This window comes from Choloepus didactylus, chromosome 9 (genome assembly GCF_015220235.1).
Source record: "Choloepus didactylus isolate mChoDid1 chromosome 9, mChoDid1.pri, whole genome shotgun sequence".
Taxonomy (NCBI): Eukaryota; Metazoa; Chordata; class Mammalia; order Pilosa; family Megalonychidae; genus Choloepus; species Choloepus didactylus.
Window position 1 is genome coordinate 112,567,257 of NC_051315.1, and position 19,625 is coordinate 112,586,881.

General features: G+C 58.3%; 2 protein-coding genes and 1 long non-coding RNA gene across 7 annotated transcripts; 2 read left to right on the forward strand and 1 right to left on the reverse strand.

The window, feature by feature from the left end:
- Positions 1 to 139: 139 nt before the first annotated feature.
- On the reverse strand, positions 140 to 14,825 carry LOC119543953 (obscurin-like protein 1). Of its 3 annotated transcripts, XM_037848870.1 has the most exons (14): positions 13,509 to 14,825; positions 11,671 to 11,940; positions 11,336 to 11,587; positions 10,870 to 11,172; positions 10,446 to 10,742; positions 9,192 to 9,464; positions 7,694 to 7,966; positions 6,704 to 6,976; positions 3,716 to 3,988; positions 2,517 to 2,792; positions 2,153 to 2,440; positions 1,685 to 1,960; positions 811 to 1,080; positions 140 to 645 (listed from the first exon to the last, which is right to left on the reverse strand). In XM_037848870.1, exons 1-14 carry the CDS (start codon positions 14,524 to 14,526, stop codon positions 350 to 352), a joined length of 4,638 nt encoding a protein of 1,545 aa, XP_037704798.1. In that variant the 5' UTR covers positions 14,527 to 14,825; the 3' UTR covers positions 140 to 349. The 3 variants fall into 3 exon arrangements, with proteins under 3 accessions (XP_037704798.1, XP_037704799.1, XP_037704800.1); XM_037848871.1 differs by lacking the exon at positions 1,685 to 1,960 and having other exon boundaries at positions 141 to 645; positions 13,509 to 14,824; XM_037848872.1 differs by lacking the exons at positions 140 to 645; positions 811 to 1,080; positions 1,685 to 1,960; ... (1 more) ...; positions 2,517 to 2,792; positions 3,716 to 3,988 and adding an exon at positions 6,016 to 6,307 and having other exon boundaries at positions 13,509 to 14,816.
- LOC119543957 lies at positions 6,160 to 12,008 on the forward strand. The gene is made up of 4 exons (XR_005218711.1): positions 6,160 to 6,900; positions 7,078 to 9,388; positions 10,396 to 11,457; positions 11,550 to 12,008. It is a non-coding gene; the product is annotated as an uncharacterized LOC119543957 (long non-coding RNA).
- INHA (inhibin subunit alpha) lies at positions 14,382 to 18,139 on the forward strand. Of its 3 annotated transcripts, none has more exons than XM_037848876.1 (3): positions 14,382 to 14,563; positions 15,695 to 15,917; positions 17,112 to 18,139. In XM_037848876.1, the coding sequence occupies exons 1-3, from the start codon at positions 14,525 to 14,527 to the stop codon at positions 17,942 to 17,944; spliced, it is 1,095 nt and encodes a 364-aa protein (XP_037704804.1). In that variant the 5' UTR covers positions 14,382 to 14,524; the 3' UTR covers positions 17,945 to 18,139. The 3 variants fall into 3 exon arrangements, with proteins under 3 accessions (XP_037704804.1, XP_037704805.1, XP_037704803.1); XM_037848877.1 differs by lacking the exon at positions 14,382 to 14,563 and having other exon boundaries at positions 15,571 to 15,748; positions 15,862 to 15,917; XM_037848875.1 differs by lacking the exon at positions 14,382 to 14,563 and having other exon boundaries at positions 15,571 to 15,917.
- Positions 18,140 to 19,625: the final 1,486 nt, after the last annotated feature.

Here is a 19,625-nt window from a genome sequence, read left to right on the forward strand (position 1 = left end):
AGGTCAAGCAGCTAATAGGGAGCTCCAGTTTGGGAGGTGGGGGTTGCTATTTGCTGACCACCCTTGCTTCTCAAACGTGCACATGCGTCCCTAGGGTGCACGGCTGAAGTCAGAGGATAAACACAGCAAGCCTTTCTGGTGTATAATATTTATGTTGCTAGCAAAGCCCACCTAGAATTATGAAACAATCCATATGGACTTCTAAGGTAAAGTAGAAAACATTAGAAAAGTTTTGCTTTGGGCAGGCTGCTTTAGGCTACACCCCTGGACTGAGATGGCCAGGGCTGAAGTTCCTCAGCGTTGAGGGGCACTTTGGTGGGAGTCTGAGGGGCCCTAGGCAGGCACAGTGTTAGGAGGGGATGGGGCACTCACGCCTCACGCTGAGCCTGGCCAGAGTGCGGTCATGGCGGCTCTCACAGCCGTAAGTGCCCTGGTCGGCCAGAACAACGCCATGGATGAAGAGGCTGTAGATGTGGCCATTCTGGGCCATGGACAGGCGAGAGTCGTGGGGTAGGGGCTCCCCACCTCGCACCCAGCGTACAGCCCCGGCTGTGCCCACTCGGCCTGTCTCCACTTCCAGGCACACATCCTGGCCTTCCTCTGCCCGCACATCTTGCAGCCGCCGCAGAAACAAGAGCTCAGCCTCTGGGGGGGAAGAGGGGAGGCGGCGATGGGGCCTGGTGGGCACCGAAGGCTGGCTCTTTCCCCACCTCACTGGTCTGTCCCCGAGCCGAAGGGCAAGGCTGCTGGGGCCAGGGCTGCGAGGACAGGTGGGGGGAACAGAACGTTGTGTCTTCATCAGGACCAAACCTCTAACATGGAGCCGGGCGCTTGTGGCCGTGCCTCCTGCCCGCGCAGTCACGGTCCCTGCATCCTGGAGCTGGCAGCTGCGCACGGTCAGCAAGTGGCTTGAACCATTCTGGACAATCTCCACCTGAGGCCCTGGAGTGACCACGGCCCCATTGCGCAGCCAGGTGACGTCGGCGTCTGTTGGGGAGACTTCACACCGGAATGTGGCATCGTCACCCTCGTGGACAGTTAGCGGTGTCAGCTCCGAGACCAGCTTTGCCGGGGGTGGTTCTGGGGGATGGGGTCAGGCAGTGAGCTGGGCTGGGCCTCTCTCCCTCCCTCCTCTTCATCCCCTCCGCAGGGCATGTGCCCTCACTCCTCAGACATGTAACAAAACATTTCCTGAGGGCCAACTGGGTGCCACAGGGATGTCTCCAGAGGACAAGGTGCCAGCTCCCTGCCACTCCTCGCCAATCCCTCTCCTCCTTGCCCTGGTGCCCCACCTTTCTGACTCCCTAATAATAATAGATCATTTACTGGCATTTATTTGTCACAGCATTTATAGCATTTATTTATCACAGCAACCCTTAAGACACATACCATCCCCCCATTTCAGGGGTGGGGCTCAGAGAGGTTAAGCAATTTGCCCAATGTCACATATCTACTGGGTAGCAGAAGCCAGATTTGAACCTGGATGGGTGCACTCCAGAACCCCTGCTTTTAACCCCCCGGGCTGTGATGTCTCTGATTTGAGGGGTCCTGGAGAAGGGAGCCCTCGGCCCTCATCTGAGCAATATGTTGGGTGGGCCCAGAAGTAGGAGGCAGAGGGTGGAGGATTAGACCAGAATGGTGTGGGGGTGCCAGAGCCCAAAGGCTGTGAGGGGTGCACTGTTACCTTCTATGCTGACGAGGAAGATGCGGCTGTCCTGGGGCGCGTCGCACAGGTACTCCCCAGCGTCTCTGCTCCGAGCCCCCCGTACCCGCAGTACCTGCCTCGCCCCGGCCTGCTCCAGCTGCACCCGCCCCTGGCTTGCCAGTCGCTCCCCGTCCTTGTACCAGCGCACAGGGTCCCCCGGCCCGGAGAGGTGCACCACCAGCTCTAGGTCCCCGCCTGGGGTGCCGCGGACCCTTGTCTGGGCTGCCTCGGGGGCCACCACCCGCACAGGGGGCTCTGTGGGGTCAGAGCCGGGGGTCACTGGGGGGGGGGGATAGGATCAAGGGCTTCAAAGAGGGCAGAGAGAGGCAAGATGGGGGAAGATAGTGAGAGAGGTGGGGCAAGGAGTGACCAAGGGGACTAGAAAAGTGGGGACACCCGTGGGCATTAGGGTGCTATTCTCAGGCTTTCTGCCCAGGCTATACTCACCGGCCACCTGGACGGTGAAGCTGAGGCTGGGGGCTCCCGGGGCCGCCCCGGACTGGCAGGTATAGAGGCCGGCGTGGGCTGCCTGGGCTGCCCAGATGCAGAGGGCACGGCGGGGGCCTTCAGCCTGGAGCTCCAGACCTCCGCCCTCCTGCACGGGCCTCCCGTTGTGGCTCCAGAGCACGGGGGCACCCGCCCGGGACAGCTCGCAGCACAGCACCACTGGCTCCCCAGGGCTCACACAGAGCGGGCTGGGGGCTGCCTCTGGGGCAAGGAACCGCACTGGGGGCTCTGGACGAAGAGAGGAGGGTGTTAGCTCAGGGGGGTGCCCTGCCCCCTACCACCTGGGCTGACTGGGAGCACCCACCGGCCACGTTGACATTGAAGGTAATGGCCTCATCTCGGGTCTCGCACACGTACTCCCCGGTGTCCTCGGGCTGGGTGTGGGGCAGGGTCAGGGTGCGGGCAGGCCCTTCGGCGCCCAGCTGCAGGGTGTCTGATGCCTCCACCTCCAGCCCATCCTTGAACCAGCGCACCCGAGCCCCGGCTGGGGCCACCTCGCAGCGCAGCTCCACACGCTCTGGAGCCCGGAAGTGCAAGTCCAGGGAGCGGGCTGCGGGGTGCACGATCCTCTCTGGTGGAGCTGGTGGGTGGGCAGAAAGAGGGGCACATGAGCTCAGCCAGCAGGCCTCTCCCTGCCTCACCCCTCCCGGCACTCAGCCCCACACCCACCAGCCCTTGGGAACCATACCAGTGCAGTCCACGGGGCCTCACTGGGTGCCAGGCCCTTTGCTGAGCATGTTGCCGCCTTTTTCTTGGTTACCCCTGGCCCCTCCCCAAGAGGTGTGTGGCTGTTGGTTTCATTTCACAGGTGAGGACTCTGAGCCCTCTTTAGAGGGAAGTGACTTGCCCCAGGTCACACAGGCTCACACCCTGATCTGTTTGACTCCAATCTACACCTCTCCCTCCGCCCACCCCCACTTCCTATCCCGTTTCCCTGTTTTTACTCTGATGCACCTGTCACTGTCTGACCAGCTATCGACTTTACTTTTTTTGTGTGTATGTTTATCCTCATCAGAAGATACGCTCCATCAAGACAGGAGGTTTTCTCTTACTGGTGCACTACGGTATCCTCAGCATCTAGAAAAGTGCCTAGCACATAGTAGTTGCTCAATAAATATGTGTTGAATACATCGAATGAATGAATGCTCCTAATTGCTGGGCTTCCTCCCACCAGGCCTCTGGTGACTGTCCTGCCCTGATTTGGGCAAGCCAAGGCTCTCTGATGGCTGAGGATTGGGGGTGGGAAGGTGTTGGAGGTGGGCTGGAGAAGGGGAAGGCTGTGTATGGGGGGGGAGTTGGAGAAGGGGAAGGCTGAGTGTGGGGGGGTTGGGAAAGGGGAAGGCTGTGTGGGGGGGAGGCTGGAGAAGGGGAAGGCTGTGGAGGGGCTGGAGAAGGGCAAGGCTGCGCGAGGCAAGTGGCTGGCAGAGTTGAATGGGAAGTGGGGGGTGGGGCTCGAGGAGTCCTACCTTTCTACCTCCGCAGGGCACCCCAGAGACCACCCACCTGTGACGCTGACTGTGAAGAAGGCCGAGTCATCTCCGGCATCACACACGAACTCGCCCCCGTCTTCAGGCTGGGCAGCGGGCAGCACCAGGCGGCGGCGTGGCCCCTCACTCTCCAGCACCAGGGCCTCGCTCTCCTCCACCTCCAGCCCGTCCTTGTACCAGCACACAGGGGCGTCCTCCCGCGACAGTTCACACATCAGCACCACGCACTCCAAGCTCACTGCGATCAAGGTCACCTCATCCCGGGGATATATGATCCGCACTGGGGGCTCTGCAGGGAGGGGGCAACCACAGGCTGTCATGAACTCATCCTCCACTTCCGCAGGGCCACTTGGCAGCATGGAGTCCCTGTGATAATTATAATAATAATAAGTGATGAGGCCCCCTCCATTGTCTCAAATCTCTGGGCCAGATGTGTTCCAGAATCCAGAGGGTTTCACATCCCAGAAATGGTGCATTTATCCACCCTGAGCCCCTACTGTGGGCAACTCGTCCTTCCATAATCAATCATGTTAACATTTTGGCAGCGATATATGTATTCCCCCTAAGCAGGATAGTTAAAGAGTAGAAACAGTTTCACAGCAGCTAAGCTCAGTTTTTACTGGAATGATTTTGAACAGGAAACTTACAAAAGACCTTTTGATTTGGGGAAGTTTTTTTGAATGTGGAATTGTGGCCCTGTAAGGGCAGACACAGCTCCCTGGAGTTCCAGGTACTGTCCCAAGCGCTTTGCATACATGAACTCATTAAATCCTTAGAGCAGTCCTAGGCTGTAGATGTTGTTTATCCTCATTTTCCAGATGAGGAAACCGAGGCACAGGGTGATTAATCAACATCCTTAAGGTCACAGCAGGTTACACCTCCTCTAGGGAAGGAGGGAGAACTCTCGTCTATTAGGGGGAGGTGTGGATTTTGCAGGCAGCGGGAATTCAGTTACGCTCTCTGCATCTGTGCTTGAGACAGGTCCGAGAGATGCCCAGGGCCGCCAAACTCTGATTGCGGGGGCCCACCTGCCATAGAAAGGAAGCCTTGGCAATACTGGAGGCAGCACGTGCGCCGCGCCTGGTCCTGCTCACGTTCCCATGCACCCGGGAGGTCTCCCGGAATCCAGACTTTGGGGCTCGGTTAGCGTTTGGCCCCCTTGTGGCCGGGCGAGGAACTGCGAGGCCGGGTCTCGGTGTTCGCAGGCGCGCGCATGGGCAGACGTGCACACAGGCACGTACTCGGCGCTCAGCGCTCCGCCTCCAGGGGCTTCCGCCGTGAGCCCGCGCAACCCTCGTCCCTTCTGGATTTGTTCTAAGACACTGGAGGATCCAAGCTGGTTCTCTGGGGCCCAGCAACGCTGAGAGATTGCAGAGCGGGGCTGCCTGAGGGGTGGGGAGTGGTGCTGGGGGCGGTGGGGTGAGGGCAGGGTGCAGCGATGGGGGTGGGGCGCCCCGCACAGACCTCAGCTGGGCGTCCGACTTGATCGTCCCTGGTCCAGAGCCGGAGGTGGTGTTTCTTCCCCAGCCCGAGTGTGAATTGCCCGTGAAGAGTCTGGAGATGCGGGGAGGCTAGGTGTGGACTGGAATAAGTGTGGCTTTGACCATTATGCTTGGCCAGGGCTGGGAGCTGGAGAGGGCGAAGGCGACTCACTACAGCCAAGGATGTGTGTGTGGAGGCCTTTTTGTGGGCTGGTGTGGGCCGGGCTGCATGGTGGGTCCGGGTGCAGGCAATGGGAAGCCCCAATGGTGGCTCCAGTGCAGCCAGGGGGATTCTTTGAGCCACTCAGAGCTGCCTGGCCCTATGACCCCCCCACCCCACCCCCACAACACACACACACACAAACATGCTGGGACTGGTGCCACGGGCTGCAGCCCTTAAGTTTCCCAGGCTGAAGCACTTGCACTTCCATAGTCATCCTGTGCTTTCCTTGCCGTGACCATTTTCACCCCACCTCCTGCCCACCCCAAACCCCCTACTTAGCTGACTAATGCCTGTGTTCCAAGTATCCACTTTGAAGGCTCTTCCTGTGGCCTGACCAAGTCTGCAGCCCCCAGCCTTGGGTTCCCGTACACCCTACCACGACTTCCCACCTCTAAGACCCTTTGGTGCATCTGGCTCTCCTGCCAGGCCTGCGCTCCAGAGGGAAGGGGCCCCGTCTGTCTGCTGCTGCTGGACACGGGGAGCCCGGCGTGCAGGGGCGACTTTCTCCGAGGCCCTCTCTGACAGTTTCTGTTCTGCTCCCTCAAGCCCCCTGCCCACTTGAGCCCCCTGCCCTCTCGCTCCACAGCACTTGTCACGAGGTATCGCTGGACACTGATTTGAGTGTTTATTGGTTTAACACAGGGGTCGCAAACGCAGATGCCCACAAGGGCCGGACAGGTAAGGTCAGTGGCTGAAGCAGGCTAGGGAGGGGCAGAAAGGAATGGTGCGGGGTGGGGTGGGGACAGAGGAATTGTGGGCCCCGGGCTCTGGGGCAGCTGCTACTCAGCGCCAGCTGTTCGTCGCCATGGGGGGAAGCGGGACCAGAGCCGCCGGGTCTTCGGCTTTTTCAAGAGGATGCATAGATCCGGGTTGTTATTTGAACTGTCCTGACTTTGGTAAGACTCTGCAGGCCAAACAAAACATATCTGGGGGCTGGATGGGGTCCTAGGGACTGCCCGTTTGCGACCCCTGGTTAACAGCTGCCTCCCCAGCTAGACCGTGAGTTCTGTGAGGGCAGGGCCCATGTCTGCTTTAGTCACCATTTGCCCCCAGCCCCTGGCCCAGAGCAAGTGCTCAGTAAGTGAGCCGTGGATTATGGCTGTCCCTGGCCTTGGGCGCTGGGGAGGAGCCGGCTAACTCAGGTAGTGCTCCCCACTCTTCTGAGCAGGGATCCCTGGTGCATGCACCCACCACCCGGCCTCCCTCCTCACCAGGCTGCTAGCTCAGGGGCACATGGCCAGCTCCCCCAGGGCTTGGGACTGAGCTCTGGCGGTGCTGGGGAGCTGGGGTGGGCCCCCACCTGTGACGGTGACGGTGAAGGAGGCCGACTCGTCATCGATCTCACACAGGTACTCGCCGGAGTCCTCTAGCTGGACGGCGGGCAGCACCAGGCGGCGGATGGTATCCTCCTTCTGCAGGAACAGTGTTGGGCTCTCCGCCACCTCTTCGCCATCCTTGGTCCAGCGCACCTCGGCCCAGGGCCGGCAGAGCTCACAGGTCAGCACGACGCGCTCCAGGCGCACAGCCGCCACATACACCTTGCCGCTGGGGTACACGATCCACGAAGAGACGTCTGGGGGACGGGAATAGCCACGGCTGGGCGTGAGGGGCTGGGCCGCCATGCTGGCTCCCCTACCACTCACAGACAGGGCCAATGTGTCCTCCCGGATCCAGGCCTGTCCCCTTCTCCTGGAAAGTGGGCCACGTGCTGGAGAAGAGGGCCCTCCCCCACTGCAGCTCAGAGAGTCTCTCACCGCTACAGTCACCCCATCCCCAGCATCCCAGGCTGCTGTGGCCAGAGGGACACAACCGTAGTCACCAAGGCCCACCAGGCACGTGGCAGCATGGTGGGGACTGTGGTCACAGCCTTAGTGGGAAACGCGCCACATTCTCTGGGTTGGGGCAGGGCTGGTAGGAAGGGTGGAATGGGGAGAGGGCTGGGTCCCCAGAGGGAGCCAGGGTCCCCACAGGGCATATGAGATCTTCTGACCCTGTGAGTGCCTGGGGTCAGACGGCATCCCCAAGACTACCCCTTGGGAGGGGCCTTCAGGAGAACAGAGAAGGGCTTCCCCTGTGACATAGCCGGGACCAGTGGGTTTTATGACAGTGCATCTCCTGAGGGTGACTGAGCTCCCGGGTGCAGGCTGTGGGTCAGGGCAGAGGGAGGGCTCTGGTCAGCAAGCAGGAGGGGCAGGGGCTGGGAGAAGCATCTCAGGGGTGAGAGTACGGCAGCAGCTCGGACAGGGGCACCTTCCCTGGTCTAGCTGCTGTGGGCCTGCCTGGACCCCACCTGTGATGGTGACGGTGAAGCAGGCACGCTCCTCCCCGGCGACACACTGGAACTCGCCCCCATCTGAGGGCTGGGTGGCGGGCAGCACCAGGCGGCGATGGGGCCCGTCACTCTCCAGCAGCACGGAGTCGCCCTCCTCCACCTCCTGGCCATCCTTGAACCAGTGCACAAGGGTGTCCTCTTGGTCCAGCTCACAGGACAGCATGACGCACTCGGAGGTTATGGCATGAACAAACACATGCTCCTGGGGGTCCAGGATGTGCACTGGGGGATCTGGGACGGGACAGAAGTGGGATCACACAGATAGCTTACATGGAAGACATGAGTCCAAGCTGGCTGCTTGCCCAGTTAGACACTGTCTCCTCCCATGAGGACACTGCGGGTGTGGGTGTGTTAAGGCCATGCTGTGGGGGACTTAGGGGCAATGGCCTCTCCCTCTGCAGCCCCCATGGGGTCCTGAGGCAGGACAGGAGGTCATGCGGCAGGTGGGTGCTCAGTGGGACCCCAGAGGATCAGAGGCGGCTGAGTGGGAACAGAGAAGGAGGGGAGAGAGTGCACAGCAGCAGGCACCTTTTGTCTAGGCTGAACTGTCACTCTCACCAGCCATATCAGGGCCAGGCTTGCTGCTGCTTTTATAGCCAGACCCACATGCCGGTGCGAGGACGGGCAGGAGGTGGAAGACAATGACTTAGTACAACACGGGACAGTTGACTCCTACAGGTAGTAAGTTCCTTGTCACTAGGTACATTCAGGCAGGGGCTAGACTTCCTGGCGATGGTATTCAAACAGGATTTCCACTCAAAGTGAGAAGATGAGTTGGACTGGCGGATCCCTAAGCTGCCCACCCAGAGAGTCATCATTTGTTAAGAGTGGCCCCACAGGCTCCATCCTGGGTATTCTGGATCTGTAGGGCTGTGGTGGGGGTTGGCCTGGGCATATGCATTTATAACAAGCTTCCATAATGCTTCTGAAGCGGCCAGACAAGGGACTACGGCATTTGATACTTCTGTTCAACTCTGCTTTGGGTGAAAACCCACATGAGGCAGTGAGATAAGCAGCCCTGGGTATGAATCCAGCCATGGTGTTTACTGGGTGTGGGCAAATGGGGAAGCCACATGGCCTCCTGGAGCCTCAGCCTCTTCACATGAGAACTGCAGATACTGCCCCTCATCTAGTTGTGAGGATCAAACAAAATAGTGTATATTCACAGAGCCCAGCAGGCTGAGAGTGAGTGCTCAAAAAATGTTAGCTCCCCTCTCCCCTTCCCTGCCCCACCCTGGCAGAGGGGATGTATGGGGCAAGTGAGCTAGAGGGCATTGGTGCATGGGAGGGTTAAGAAGCAAGTGCAGAGAGATCCAAAAGCGTGTCCCTGGCCCACTTCTCTGTAAGGGACACCCCGACCCCCACCCAGGAGGTGGACCAGGCACAGGTCTGCATGGCCAGCTTGCAGGGCCCGTCATCCTCAGCTGGAGGAGCTCAAGCCGACACGGCTCCTGACCTCGGACGGTGATGCTGAAGAAGGCCGAGGCCCCTTCAGTTCTGCACTCGAACTCGCCGCTGTCCCGGGCTTCAGCCGCAGGCAGGATTAGGCGGTGTTTGCGCCCATCCGCCTTCACCAGCAGCGACTCGCTCTCCGCCACCTTCTGCCCATCCTTGTACCAGCTTGCCGGGAAGTCCACCCGCGAGAGCTCACAGGTCAGCACCACCCGCTCCGAGGTCGTGAAGTTCGCCGACACCTTGTCCTGGGGGCTTAGGATGTGCACCGGGCTCTCTGCGTGGGGAAAAGCGCGGTCACCCTTAGCGCCCTCAGTGTGCACCACGTTGGAGCAGCAATCTCCACCACTGTGTGTGCGTACTTTCAGGCCAGACAGCTGCTGTCAGCACAGGGGTCATTGTTGGGGTTTTTAAAACTGGGTTCGCACATATGAGCATACACACCAACTCTTACAAGCAGTAGTTAGTGTGTATAAGAATTCCCAGGGAGCCTGCTAAAAATGCAGAGTCCTAGGCCTTCAAGCCTGGAGGGGCCAGGGAATCACAGCCTTAGACACCCCACCCCACCCTGCCGTGATTCTGATGTTGGTGATCCCAGGTCACGCTTAGGGAATCCTGCTGTGGCCTCTGGTTATTTCCTGTCCGGCCCTCGAGGCCCTGTGCTTGGACACCATTGAATTCCTTGACTGTTCTTACAAACTCCAGCAATGGTGAGGTGGCAAATAGTAGTGTGTCCCCTGAACTTTCAGTCCCCCACCCTGACCGTCTCCCTGAGGGATGCCTCATTCTTTCTTCTCCGCATGTCGACAGACAGCAAGTCACTTAACCTCCCTGTGCCTTGGTTTTCCCATCTGTAAAATGGGGATGACAACAGAACCTATCTTCCAGGGGTTTTGAGAGGATTATGTTAGTATGTATAAAGTGATCAGAACCGTGCCTGGTCCCTAGGAGGGGGCTATGCCAGTGTTAGCTATTAGCGGGGAGGGAAGCGGTGAGGACAAGTGGCCCGGGTCCATGGTTCTCAAATAAGACGACAAATGTGACTGAATTCTAAAAATCATAAAGTGCTCCAGAGAATTTGGAGATGATGCTGATGAAGGTCATAATGGACTTTCTAGTCTGTGTCTCATGGGTTGAAACAGGCCTTCAGGATGGTGGGGCCCTCAGTCTGAGCCCACCATGGAAGCCCCTGCCCCGATTGCCACCAGGACCTGCATCTCCGGCCTGTCTGCCCACCCCGGCCCCCACCTGCACCGACCTTGGATGGTGAGGGCGGCCGAGTCCTGCACGCCAGGGCAGCTGAAGCCGACCAGGGCCCCACTGTCCCGGTGCTTGACGGCTTGGAGGATGAGTCTGTGCTGCAGGCCCTTCTGCTCGATCCGGTAGCATAGGGCCCCGGGTTCCATCTGGCTCTTCAGCTCATCACTCTTGAGTTCTTCACCATTGAGGAACCAGGTGCCCTGGATGATGGTGGAGAGGTCCAGGGAGAAGATGGCATCTTCCCCATCGTACACCTGCACGTCCTCCAGACCCGCCACCAGGCGAGCTGTGGGCACTGGGTGGGGGCAGAGAGCAGCTGTGAGCACCAGAAGAGGAGGCAGAGGGCAGGGACTGAGGCCAGGGAGGGGAGAGGAGGTGGACGAGGGGGTACCAATGGGCAGGGTCTGGCGGGACTGCCTCACCGAGGTGAGCAGAGCCGTGGAAGACCACATGGGGACTCCGGCCATGCTCGCTGACTGTGCAGACGCGGAAGCGGTAGTCGCCCTCACAGGGCACACAGTCTCCTGGCACCTCCACGGCCCCCGCTTTCTCAATGCTGAAGCACTGGATCCAATCTTCCGAGCCCACCTCCTGCCGCTCCAGCCGGTAGATGAAGGGGGTCTCGGGAGCTGGCTCCGGAGGCTTCCAGGTGAGCAGGACTGTGTTCTTGTGACCCTTGAACATCTCCACCAACACAGGGGGTCCTGGGGGATTGTGTTTGATGCCTGGGACAAAGGTAAGGTTGGCATTTTGAGCTCTGCTTGGGCTTCCCACAACCTTCCTCCTTCATCCACTCTCCTGACCCAAGCTCAGACATCTGGTCACCTTCCCTCCCAGGCCTCCTGCCCAGCCCTTGAGGGGCCTTCCCGGAGGCCTTCACGTCCTCACATTTGACTCGGAGCAGAGTGGTGGTACGGGAGTTGCCCAGGCTAAAGGTGACCTCGCCAGCGTCTTCTCGGGTGACCCCGGGAAGGACCAGGGCATGCATGTGGCCGGAGCTGCTCTGGCAGGTGGCTGGCAGGTCCTCCCCATTGCGGCTCCAGCGTCCCTCGACCCCAGCCTCTCGCGTCTCCACCAGCAGCACGGCGTTCTCTCCCTCCAGGACGTCGAGCTTCCGGGGCAGCCGCTTCAGGATGGGCCCTGGGACGCGGACGGGAACCCATCAGCCCCGGGTCTGGGCACCTGCTTGCCTCCACCTCCGCCTCCTCCTGCCGGCAGCCGACCTTTGACCGTCACGTTGGCCACGGTGCGCACCCGGCCTCGCATCTCGCACAGGTAGACGCCGTCATCGTCCGCCTTGAGCCGGTGGATGATGAGGCGGCGGACGGCACCCTCCTCGATCTGCTCGTACTTGCGGCAGGGCAGCAGCCGCTGGTCCTCGCGGAACCAGGCCGTGGGGATGCGGGAGTTGGGGACTTTACACTCCAGCACAGCAATCCCACGCTCGCGGCCCTCCACGTCCTGCAGGGGCCTCGTGAAGCGGAGGCGGGGCTCTGCGGAGAGGGGCGGGACAAGAGAGGGTTCTGCAGAGGGAACGCAACTCGTGCAGTTTGCTCTTTTCCCACAGCCTGCAGGCATTATGGAATCACAGAGAAACCACCAGGCAAGAAGTCAGAAGGCTAAATTTCCCATCTGACCCTGACGCCGACTAGCCATATCACCTTGAACAAGTCCATTTTAATGGGCCCCGGGCCTCAGCTGCCTCACTTGTAAAATGGAGAAAGGGAGGGAAGGGGTGGGGCTAGATCCGTGGTTTTCAAACTGTACCCCAGAGTCCCTGAGAGGCACGGCACAGATTCTGCAAGGGTTTGAGTTTAATTTCATCTTTTAAAGTATTTCAGCCGTTTTCGAAACTGTTTAAAATAAAGAAAGAAAATATGGTCATGGAGACAACCAATGGGCTAACCTGGGCTGCCAGAGAAGCACATTCTTATGCAGCTCTGGGAAGCCCCTCTTGCCTCCCTGCTGGGTTTTTATCTCTGTAGGGAGGTATGGTTCAGCCCCGCCTGGCCTGGCGAGTTTGTGCACTTAAAACCGTGCCAGTGACGGAAAATGTTGGGAATGAACAGTGAGGACATAATCCATTGGATTGTGATGAAATTCTGGATGGAGAGTTGTAACTCCCAATGTGTGCGCAGTGTTTCTTTTCTGAGTTTTCTGTTTGTAAGCAGTGTAAATATTGTTGGTGATTCAACATTGCAATATAAATTTTCTCTCCTTTGGCTTTCTCTTCTTCTTTTATATATATATATATATATATATATATATATATATATATATATATATTTTTTTTTTTTTTAATGAAATTCAGTTTTATTGAAATACATTCACACACCATACAATCATCCATGGTATACAATGCTTTCTCTTCTTTTAAACCTGGGGAGCAGTTTAGTTAACAAATAGTCAAAAATTGCAGGGCATTTTCCCTCCCTAAAGTTTACCTTTTAGCGTGCATCAGGAGTTTGTCTATACAGTGCTTTGCAGCCAGTCCTTCCACCCCAGGGTGCAGAGATTAGAGGCGGTTATGAATGTCGCCACCATTTACAATGTTAGTGTTGACTAAAACAGCACCCTTGTCCTCACTGCTTTCTAAGCATGTTATAAATTTGGATTTATAAATTTACACCTATAAGGTACTCCTTTCATCTGTTTTATACACTGTGTTCCAGATGGGATTTCAGTTGGGAGAGAGGGAGTAAAAAATCAGACAGGTTGAAAACCGCTGGACTAGAAGATTTAAGACTTGGACGGTGTCTCTCGGTTTGTTACCCAACAACTCAGAGCCCTTTATCAAAGGGTGGGTTTTCATCATCTGCCCCAGATCCCTTGCGGAGTTTACTAAGAAGTTCCTGGGTTCCCTCCGCACCTACGAATCTCCTAGGGTGGGGGGCTGGAGGGCAGGAAGTGGTATTTTAATATTCCCTTCCTCTCCCTCCACCTCAGGACTGAGCCTTTGGGGCAGCCCTGGGCACAGAGCACGCCTGGAGCACAGAGAGTCTGGGAGAGCGCGGGAGGCCCCTCCCCTGGGCCCGGGGACACCGGGGGTCATCACCCGTACCTTTGACGTGCAGCTGCACGGCGCTGAGCGTCTGGCCCGCCGAGTTGCGGGCGGCGCAGACGTAGAGTCCGCGGTCCTTGGCCTGGCAGTAGAGCACCTTGAGCACGAAGCCGCCATCGCGGTCGCGGTACATGAGACGGCGGCGGTCGGGGAGCAGCGGGCGGCCCTCCCAGTGCCACTCGATCTCGGGCTCGGGCTTGCCCATCACGTAGCAGCGGAACTTGGCGTGCTTTCCCTCGTTCACCCAGAAGGTCTTGGGCGCGCACTTGAGCGGCTCGACCACCGGCTCGGGGGCCTCGTCGGGGTCCTCGGGCGGGCTCTCGGGGGGCTGCTGCACCTGCAGCAGCGCGCCGGCCTGCGCGTGGCCGTGCGGGTTGCGGGCGTGGCACACGTAGACGCCCGAGTCGGGCAGCCGAGCCGCCAGGATGCGCAGCGCCAGGCTCAGGCCCGGGCCCCCCTCGGCGCGGCCCAGCACGAGCGCGAACTGGCTGCTGTCCCACACTTCGTCCAGGGGCATCCCGTCCTTCTCCCAGTACAGCGTGGGCTCGGGGAGGCCCCCTACCAGGCACGTCAGCACCACCTCCGCCCCCCGCAGCACCCACTGGGACCCGGGCCCCGTCAGGAACACCGGGGCGCCCTCGCCGGCCCCAGGCGGCGGCAGCGGGCGCTCGGCGGGCTGGGGCTCGGGCTCGGGCTCGGGGACCGGCGGCTCGAGCACGGTGATCGCGGCCGCCGCGTAGGCCTCCCCCGCCGCGTTGCGGGCGCGACACACGTAGACCCCCGCGTCGGTGGGCAGCGCGGCGCTCAGCAGCAGCCCGTGCTCGGCGCCGTCAGCCGGGAAGCTCAGGCGCTCCGAGGCCGCCAGCTGCTGCCCGCCCTTCTCCCACACGACAATGGGCGGCGGCTCCCCAAGGACCACGCATTTGAGTTCGGCCTCGGCGCCACTTACCACCCGCACGGGCCGCGGGAAGCGCAGGAAGCAAGGGGGGCTCCCCTGATCTCCCGAGCCCACTTTCATGGCGGCGGCGCGGGGATACGGGCGCGCGGCGAGCACGGTCTGCGGACACGCCGGGCCCCGGGAGCGGCGGCGGGAGCCCGGGAAGGGGGGCCCAGCGCGGGGATCTGCCCTGGCCGCCCGCTCTCGGCTGGCTTCCTTACCCTAGGCCCCGAGCTGCGGCCTTGCGGCCGAGATCCCCAGGCCTGAGACCAGAGCTCGGGGTGTGGGGGGGTGGGGCAGTCCTTCCTGCTTGCCTTTCCTGCGAGGGGTCCCCGCAGCCTCCTCTGCCCGCAGCCTGGCTTCCTGCTCTCGGGAGCCTCTCTTCCCAGCCCCCTCCCACAGCCTGGGCCTCTTTCCCCTCCTCCCTCCCACCTCCAGCCGCCAGGTCCCCAACCGCCCGCCAGACTTGGGGCCTGAGTGGCAGAGGCGCCTGCAGCTGCCAATCCCAAAAATATTCTCTGATGACACAGCTGGAGGACGAGAGCCCAGGCTGGCTCCTCCAGGCTAAGTATAGAGCAGGCGGGACCACCTGCCCCCTGCCCCAGCCCCAGCCCCAGCCCCAGCTCTAGCCCCAGCCCCAGCCCTTCCCCTTGTGGCTGATGGAGCAGCTGCTTGGTTGAAAGGGGCCCCAGAAGGTGTGGGGCGCTGGTGTTCTGTATCCCTGACAAATAACACTTTCAGGACAAATAACACCAGCATATCCCCACTTCCCCTGGCTCCTGTTCTACCGGATATCACCTCTGTGCTGGGTACTGGGATGTGAGACTCACACTGTGTGTGCACGCGTGTGTGTGCACATGTGTGGGTGTGTGCGCACACAGGGGAAAGGGGTTGTACGTGTGATCAGGTCACTTGGGGTGAAAACCCTCACCAGCCCCCTCCCCCACATTCCTGGCGGGAGTGGGAGATAAGGCTCAGGGCCACAGACATCTGCGTCAGAGATAGAAGGTCTCAATGCCACGGGCAGGGGCAACTTGGCCAGGCTGCTGGGCGTGGGAAGGGCTGGGGAAGATGGGTGAGAAGGGTAGAAGAGGGTGGGAGGTGGGATGGGGAGAGGAGAATGGGGAGGCTCTGGGCAGACACTGACAGAAGGGGCACGGGGCAGAGCGTGGATTTGTAGCTGGCAGGGGCCAGGCGAGCCATGGTGCCCCCACTGCCACTGCTGCTCATCTTGTTGCTGGCTCCACAGGGCGGCCATGGCTGCCATGGGCTGGAGGCCAACCGGGAGCTGGTCCTGGCCAAGGTGAGGGCCCTGTTCCTGGACGCCTTGGGTCCCCCAGCGGTGACCAGGGAAGGTGGGGATCCTGGAGTCAGGCGGCTTCCCCGAAGACACGCCCTGGGGTTCTTCACGCGCAGGGGCTCAGAGCAGGAGGAGGAGGATGTCTCCCGGGCCATCCTCTTCCCAGCCACAGGTAACGAGGGTGGGGAACTGGCAGGGTGACTTCAAGAAACAGTGTGGTACAGCAGGGCCTCCCTGAGTGTCTGTCTCCTGGTCTATAAAATGGCCGAGAGCCTACTTCTCAAATTAAATGAGATATATGCTGTATCTGGAGTGCCCCGTACATACAAGGCATTTAAGAGATGTGGTGTCTGGGAGACCGAGGAGCTCCAAAGACAGATTCTGGGGTTGGTTCCCTCCTGCCACCTTCTCCTCCTATCTGTGCTTTTGCTCCTTGCCCCAAACTCTGTTTCTTCAGCCCCAGGTAGCTGAGACTTGAGATGTCAGGGATGCAGGAGAAAGAAAGAAACTAGCCTACCTCCCCTTGAATTCCCGTCTCACCTCCTTGTGTACTTCTCTGTGTTCCACTGATTGAACTTAAGAAGCCCTTCTCTGGTGGGATTTCTTGTAAGCTGGTGCAACTTTCTCTTGGAGAAGACCTCTGCCTCCCTGTGTGGCAGCCACCGTGCAGCCACCTGGTTAAAAGTGTGGCTTTGGGCTCAGGCAGAATTCCAGCCTGGTCACTTAGCAGCTGAATGTCGCTTCGTCTCTCTAAGCCTCAGTTTCCTTATCTGCAGAATGGACAGGTTGTTGTGAGGTTTATAATGAGAGAATCTGGGTAACAGTATAGCCCCATGTGCCAGCCGTTCAACTGTGTCTAGTATAGTCTGTGTACCTGTCAGGGTATGGATGGCAATGCAACTTCCTGGAAAAGGTTCACCTTCTATTCTGAGTTATATCTTTTCTATTTATGTTTTTGGTATTAGCATGTCTTTTTAAAATGGGATTATTTTAAAGAATTTATCATGCAATATTTCTGACATACAAAAAGACATAAAGAGTAATATAATAAACACCCATGTACATACCATTTGGGGTACCATTTCACACCATCAGGTGACAAAAATTTAAATCTAACGATTCTATGTTTGTGGAAATAGAGTGGAGGGACCTCTTACACTTTGCTGACTGGGAATATTAATTGGTACAACCACTTCAGAAAGAAGTTGACAATATCTCATGTTTTTAAGTCCTTTAATGATGAAATAAAATGAGTAGCCTAGGTCAGTTCTCTCAAGGCTCTTTAGAGTCCCCACATCTGTCGAAGAGGGGGTCTGGGCCCCTGCCAGTCGGGGCTGTCCTCTCCCTTTCCTTCTCTTTCTTCTAGGTGCCACCTGTGAGGACGAGCCAGCTGCTGGTGAGCTGGCCCAGCAGGCTGAGGAGGGCCTCTTCACATACGTGTTCAGGCCGTCCCAGCACACCCGCAGCCGCCAGGTGACTTCGGCCCAGCTGTGGTTCCACACGGGGCTGGACAGGCAGGGCCCAACAACCTCCAATAGCTCTGGGCCTGTGCTGGGCCTGCTGGCACTGTCCTCTGGGGGGCCCAGGGCTGTGCCCATGTCATTGGGCCCAGCCCCCCCTCGCTGGGCTGTGCTGCACCTGGCCTCCTCGGCTTTCCCTCTGCTGACCCATCCTGTCCTGGTGCTTCTGCTGCACTGTCCCCTCTGCTCCTGCTCAGCCCGGCCTGAGACCACTCCCTTCTTGGTGGCCCACACGCAGGCCAGACCACCCAGCGGAGGGGAGAGGGCCCGGCGCTCGACTCCCCCGCTGCCCTGGCCTTGGTCTCCTGCTGCTCTGCGCCTGCTGCAGAGGCTACCAGAGGAACCCATTGTCCACACCAACTGCCACAGAGCAGCTCTCAACATCTCCTTCCAGGAGCTGGGCTGGGACCGCTGGATCGTGCACCCTCCGAGTTTCATCTTCCACTACTGTCACGGAGGCTGTGGGCTGCCCACCACACCAAACCTGCCCCTGCCAGACCCTTTGGCTACCACCACCCCTACCCAGCCCCTTTCTTTGGTGCCAGGGGCTCAGCCCTGCTGTGCTGCCCTCCCAGGGACCATGAGGCCCCTACATGTCCGTACCACCTCCGACGGAGGTTACTCCTTCAAGTATGAGACGGTGCCCAACCTTCTCACCCAACACTGTGCTTGTATCTAAGAGGGTCCCGCTTCCTTATCCCATGGCTGGTGGCCACGTCCTCACCATCAGCTGGGAGGTCACTCTGGAGGAAGGGCAGAGCTTGGAGAATGGATGGTCCCCACTTTCCCCCCTCCTTCCACTTCTCTGCCTGAGGGCTTCCCCCACCCCCGTCCCATGAGTAACATGTGACAATAAACAGCATAGTGCATATGACTTGGCTTGCATTCTTGGGCATCTCTGATACGGTGTTGAGGGGAGGTCTGGGCCCCAGGAGCCTGGGATTGTGGGATCTCAGGTCTCTTGGCCTCATTTTACCTCAGAGATCTGGAGTTCAAGAGCTGCGAATGGGTGCATATCTGTGGGGAGGCTGCAGTGCTTGAGCAGGATACTAAGGTGCTCCAGGCAACCTGGGCAGCCCCTCAGGAGACAGAACTGGCCCTCATGCAAGCCAAACTCAACGTGTCAGGTTGTCTACCCCTTCCACACCCACAAGAAACTGCTGCACTCACAGTGCCTTCATCCAGGGCAGCCATAGCCCGCCACCCCTGCTGTTCTCTGCCAAGTTCATGGGTGCCTACCTCAAGGTCAGTTGATTTGTAGACTGGCCAGAGATTGAGGCTTTTGGAGCTGCACCGAGGAAAACATTCAGAGCTATTCAGATCTTGGAGTCTCTTGGGAACTTGGATGGAAACTAAGGAAAAGATAGATGAGTTGGCAGGGTCAGAAAAAAGTCGACAAGAGCAGAGAGGTGGAGTTGTGTTAAAATCAGATTATGGGAGCCAAGGCTTTTTTTTTTTTTTTTTTTTTAATGCAATTTTATGAGATATATTGACATACCAAATAATCATCCAAAGTGTACAATCAATGGTTCACGGTATCATCATATAGCTGTGCATTCATCACCAGAATCAATTTTTGAACAATTTCGTTACTCCAAAAAAAAAAAAAAGAAAGAATAAAAGACACCCAAAACATCCCATACCTCTTACCCCCCCATTATTTATTTATTTTTTGTCTTTATTTTCTTACTCATCTGTCCATACACTGGATAAAGGGAGTGTCAGTCACAAGGTTTTCACAATTACAGTCACACTGTAAAAGCTATATAGTTATACAATCACCTCCAAGAGTCAAGGCTACTGGGTTGCAGTTCAACAGTTTCGGGTATTTCCTTCTAGCTATTCCAATACACTAAAAACTAAAAAGGGATATCTATACAATGCATAAGAAGCACCTCCAGAATGACCTCTCGTCTCCATTTGAAATCTCTCAGCCAGTGAAACTTTATTTTGTTTCATTTTTCTTTCCCCTTTTGGTCCAAGAAGTTTTCTCAATCCCATGATGCCATGGCCAGGCTCACCCCCGAGCCAGGGCTTCTGAACCGGCCACTGGCCCTGCTGTAGACTCTGTGAGGCCTCACTTAGAATCTCGGGCTCTTCAGCTCCCTTGATGCCCCACATGCATCCTTATGTAACCCCCTAAATCCACCCTCACTGTCTGAGGATGGAAAGGCTGAAGCCACTGCCAGAAAAGAAAAGCTGCTGCTTTGTGATTACATCTACACCAAGAGGCAGGGGCTGGTGCAGAGCCCTTCTTGTCCTTTCCCATTGTGTTTCCTCTCTGCCCACCCTCTCTCCACCTTGACTGGGCCTCAGGGAATCTCTTTTCTCTGGTCTTCCCCCCTCCCTTTTTCATGCTC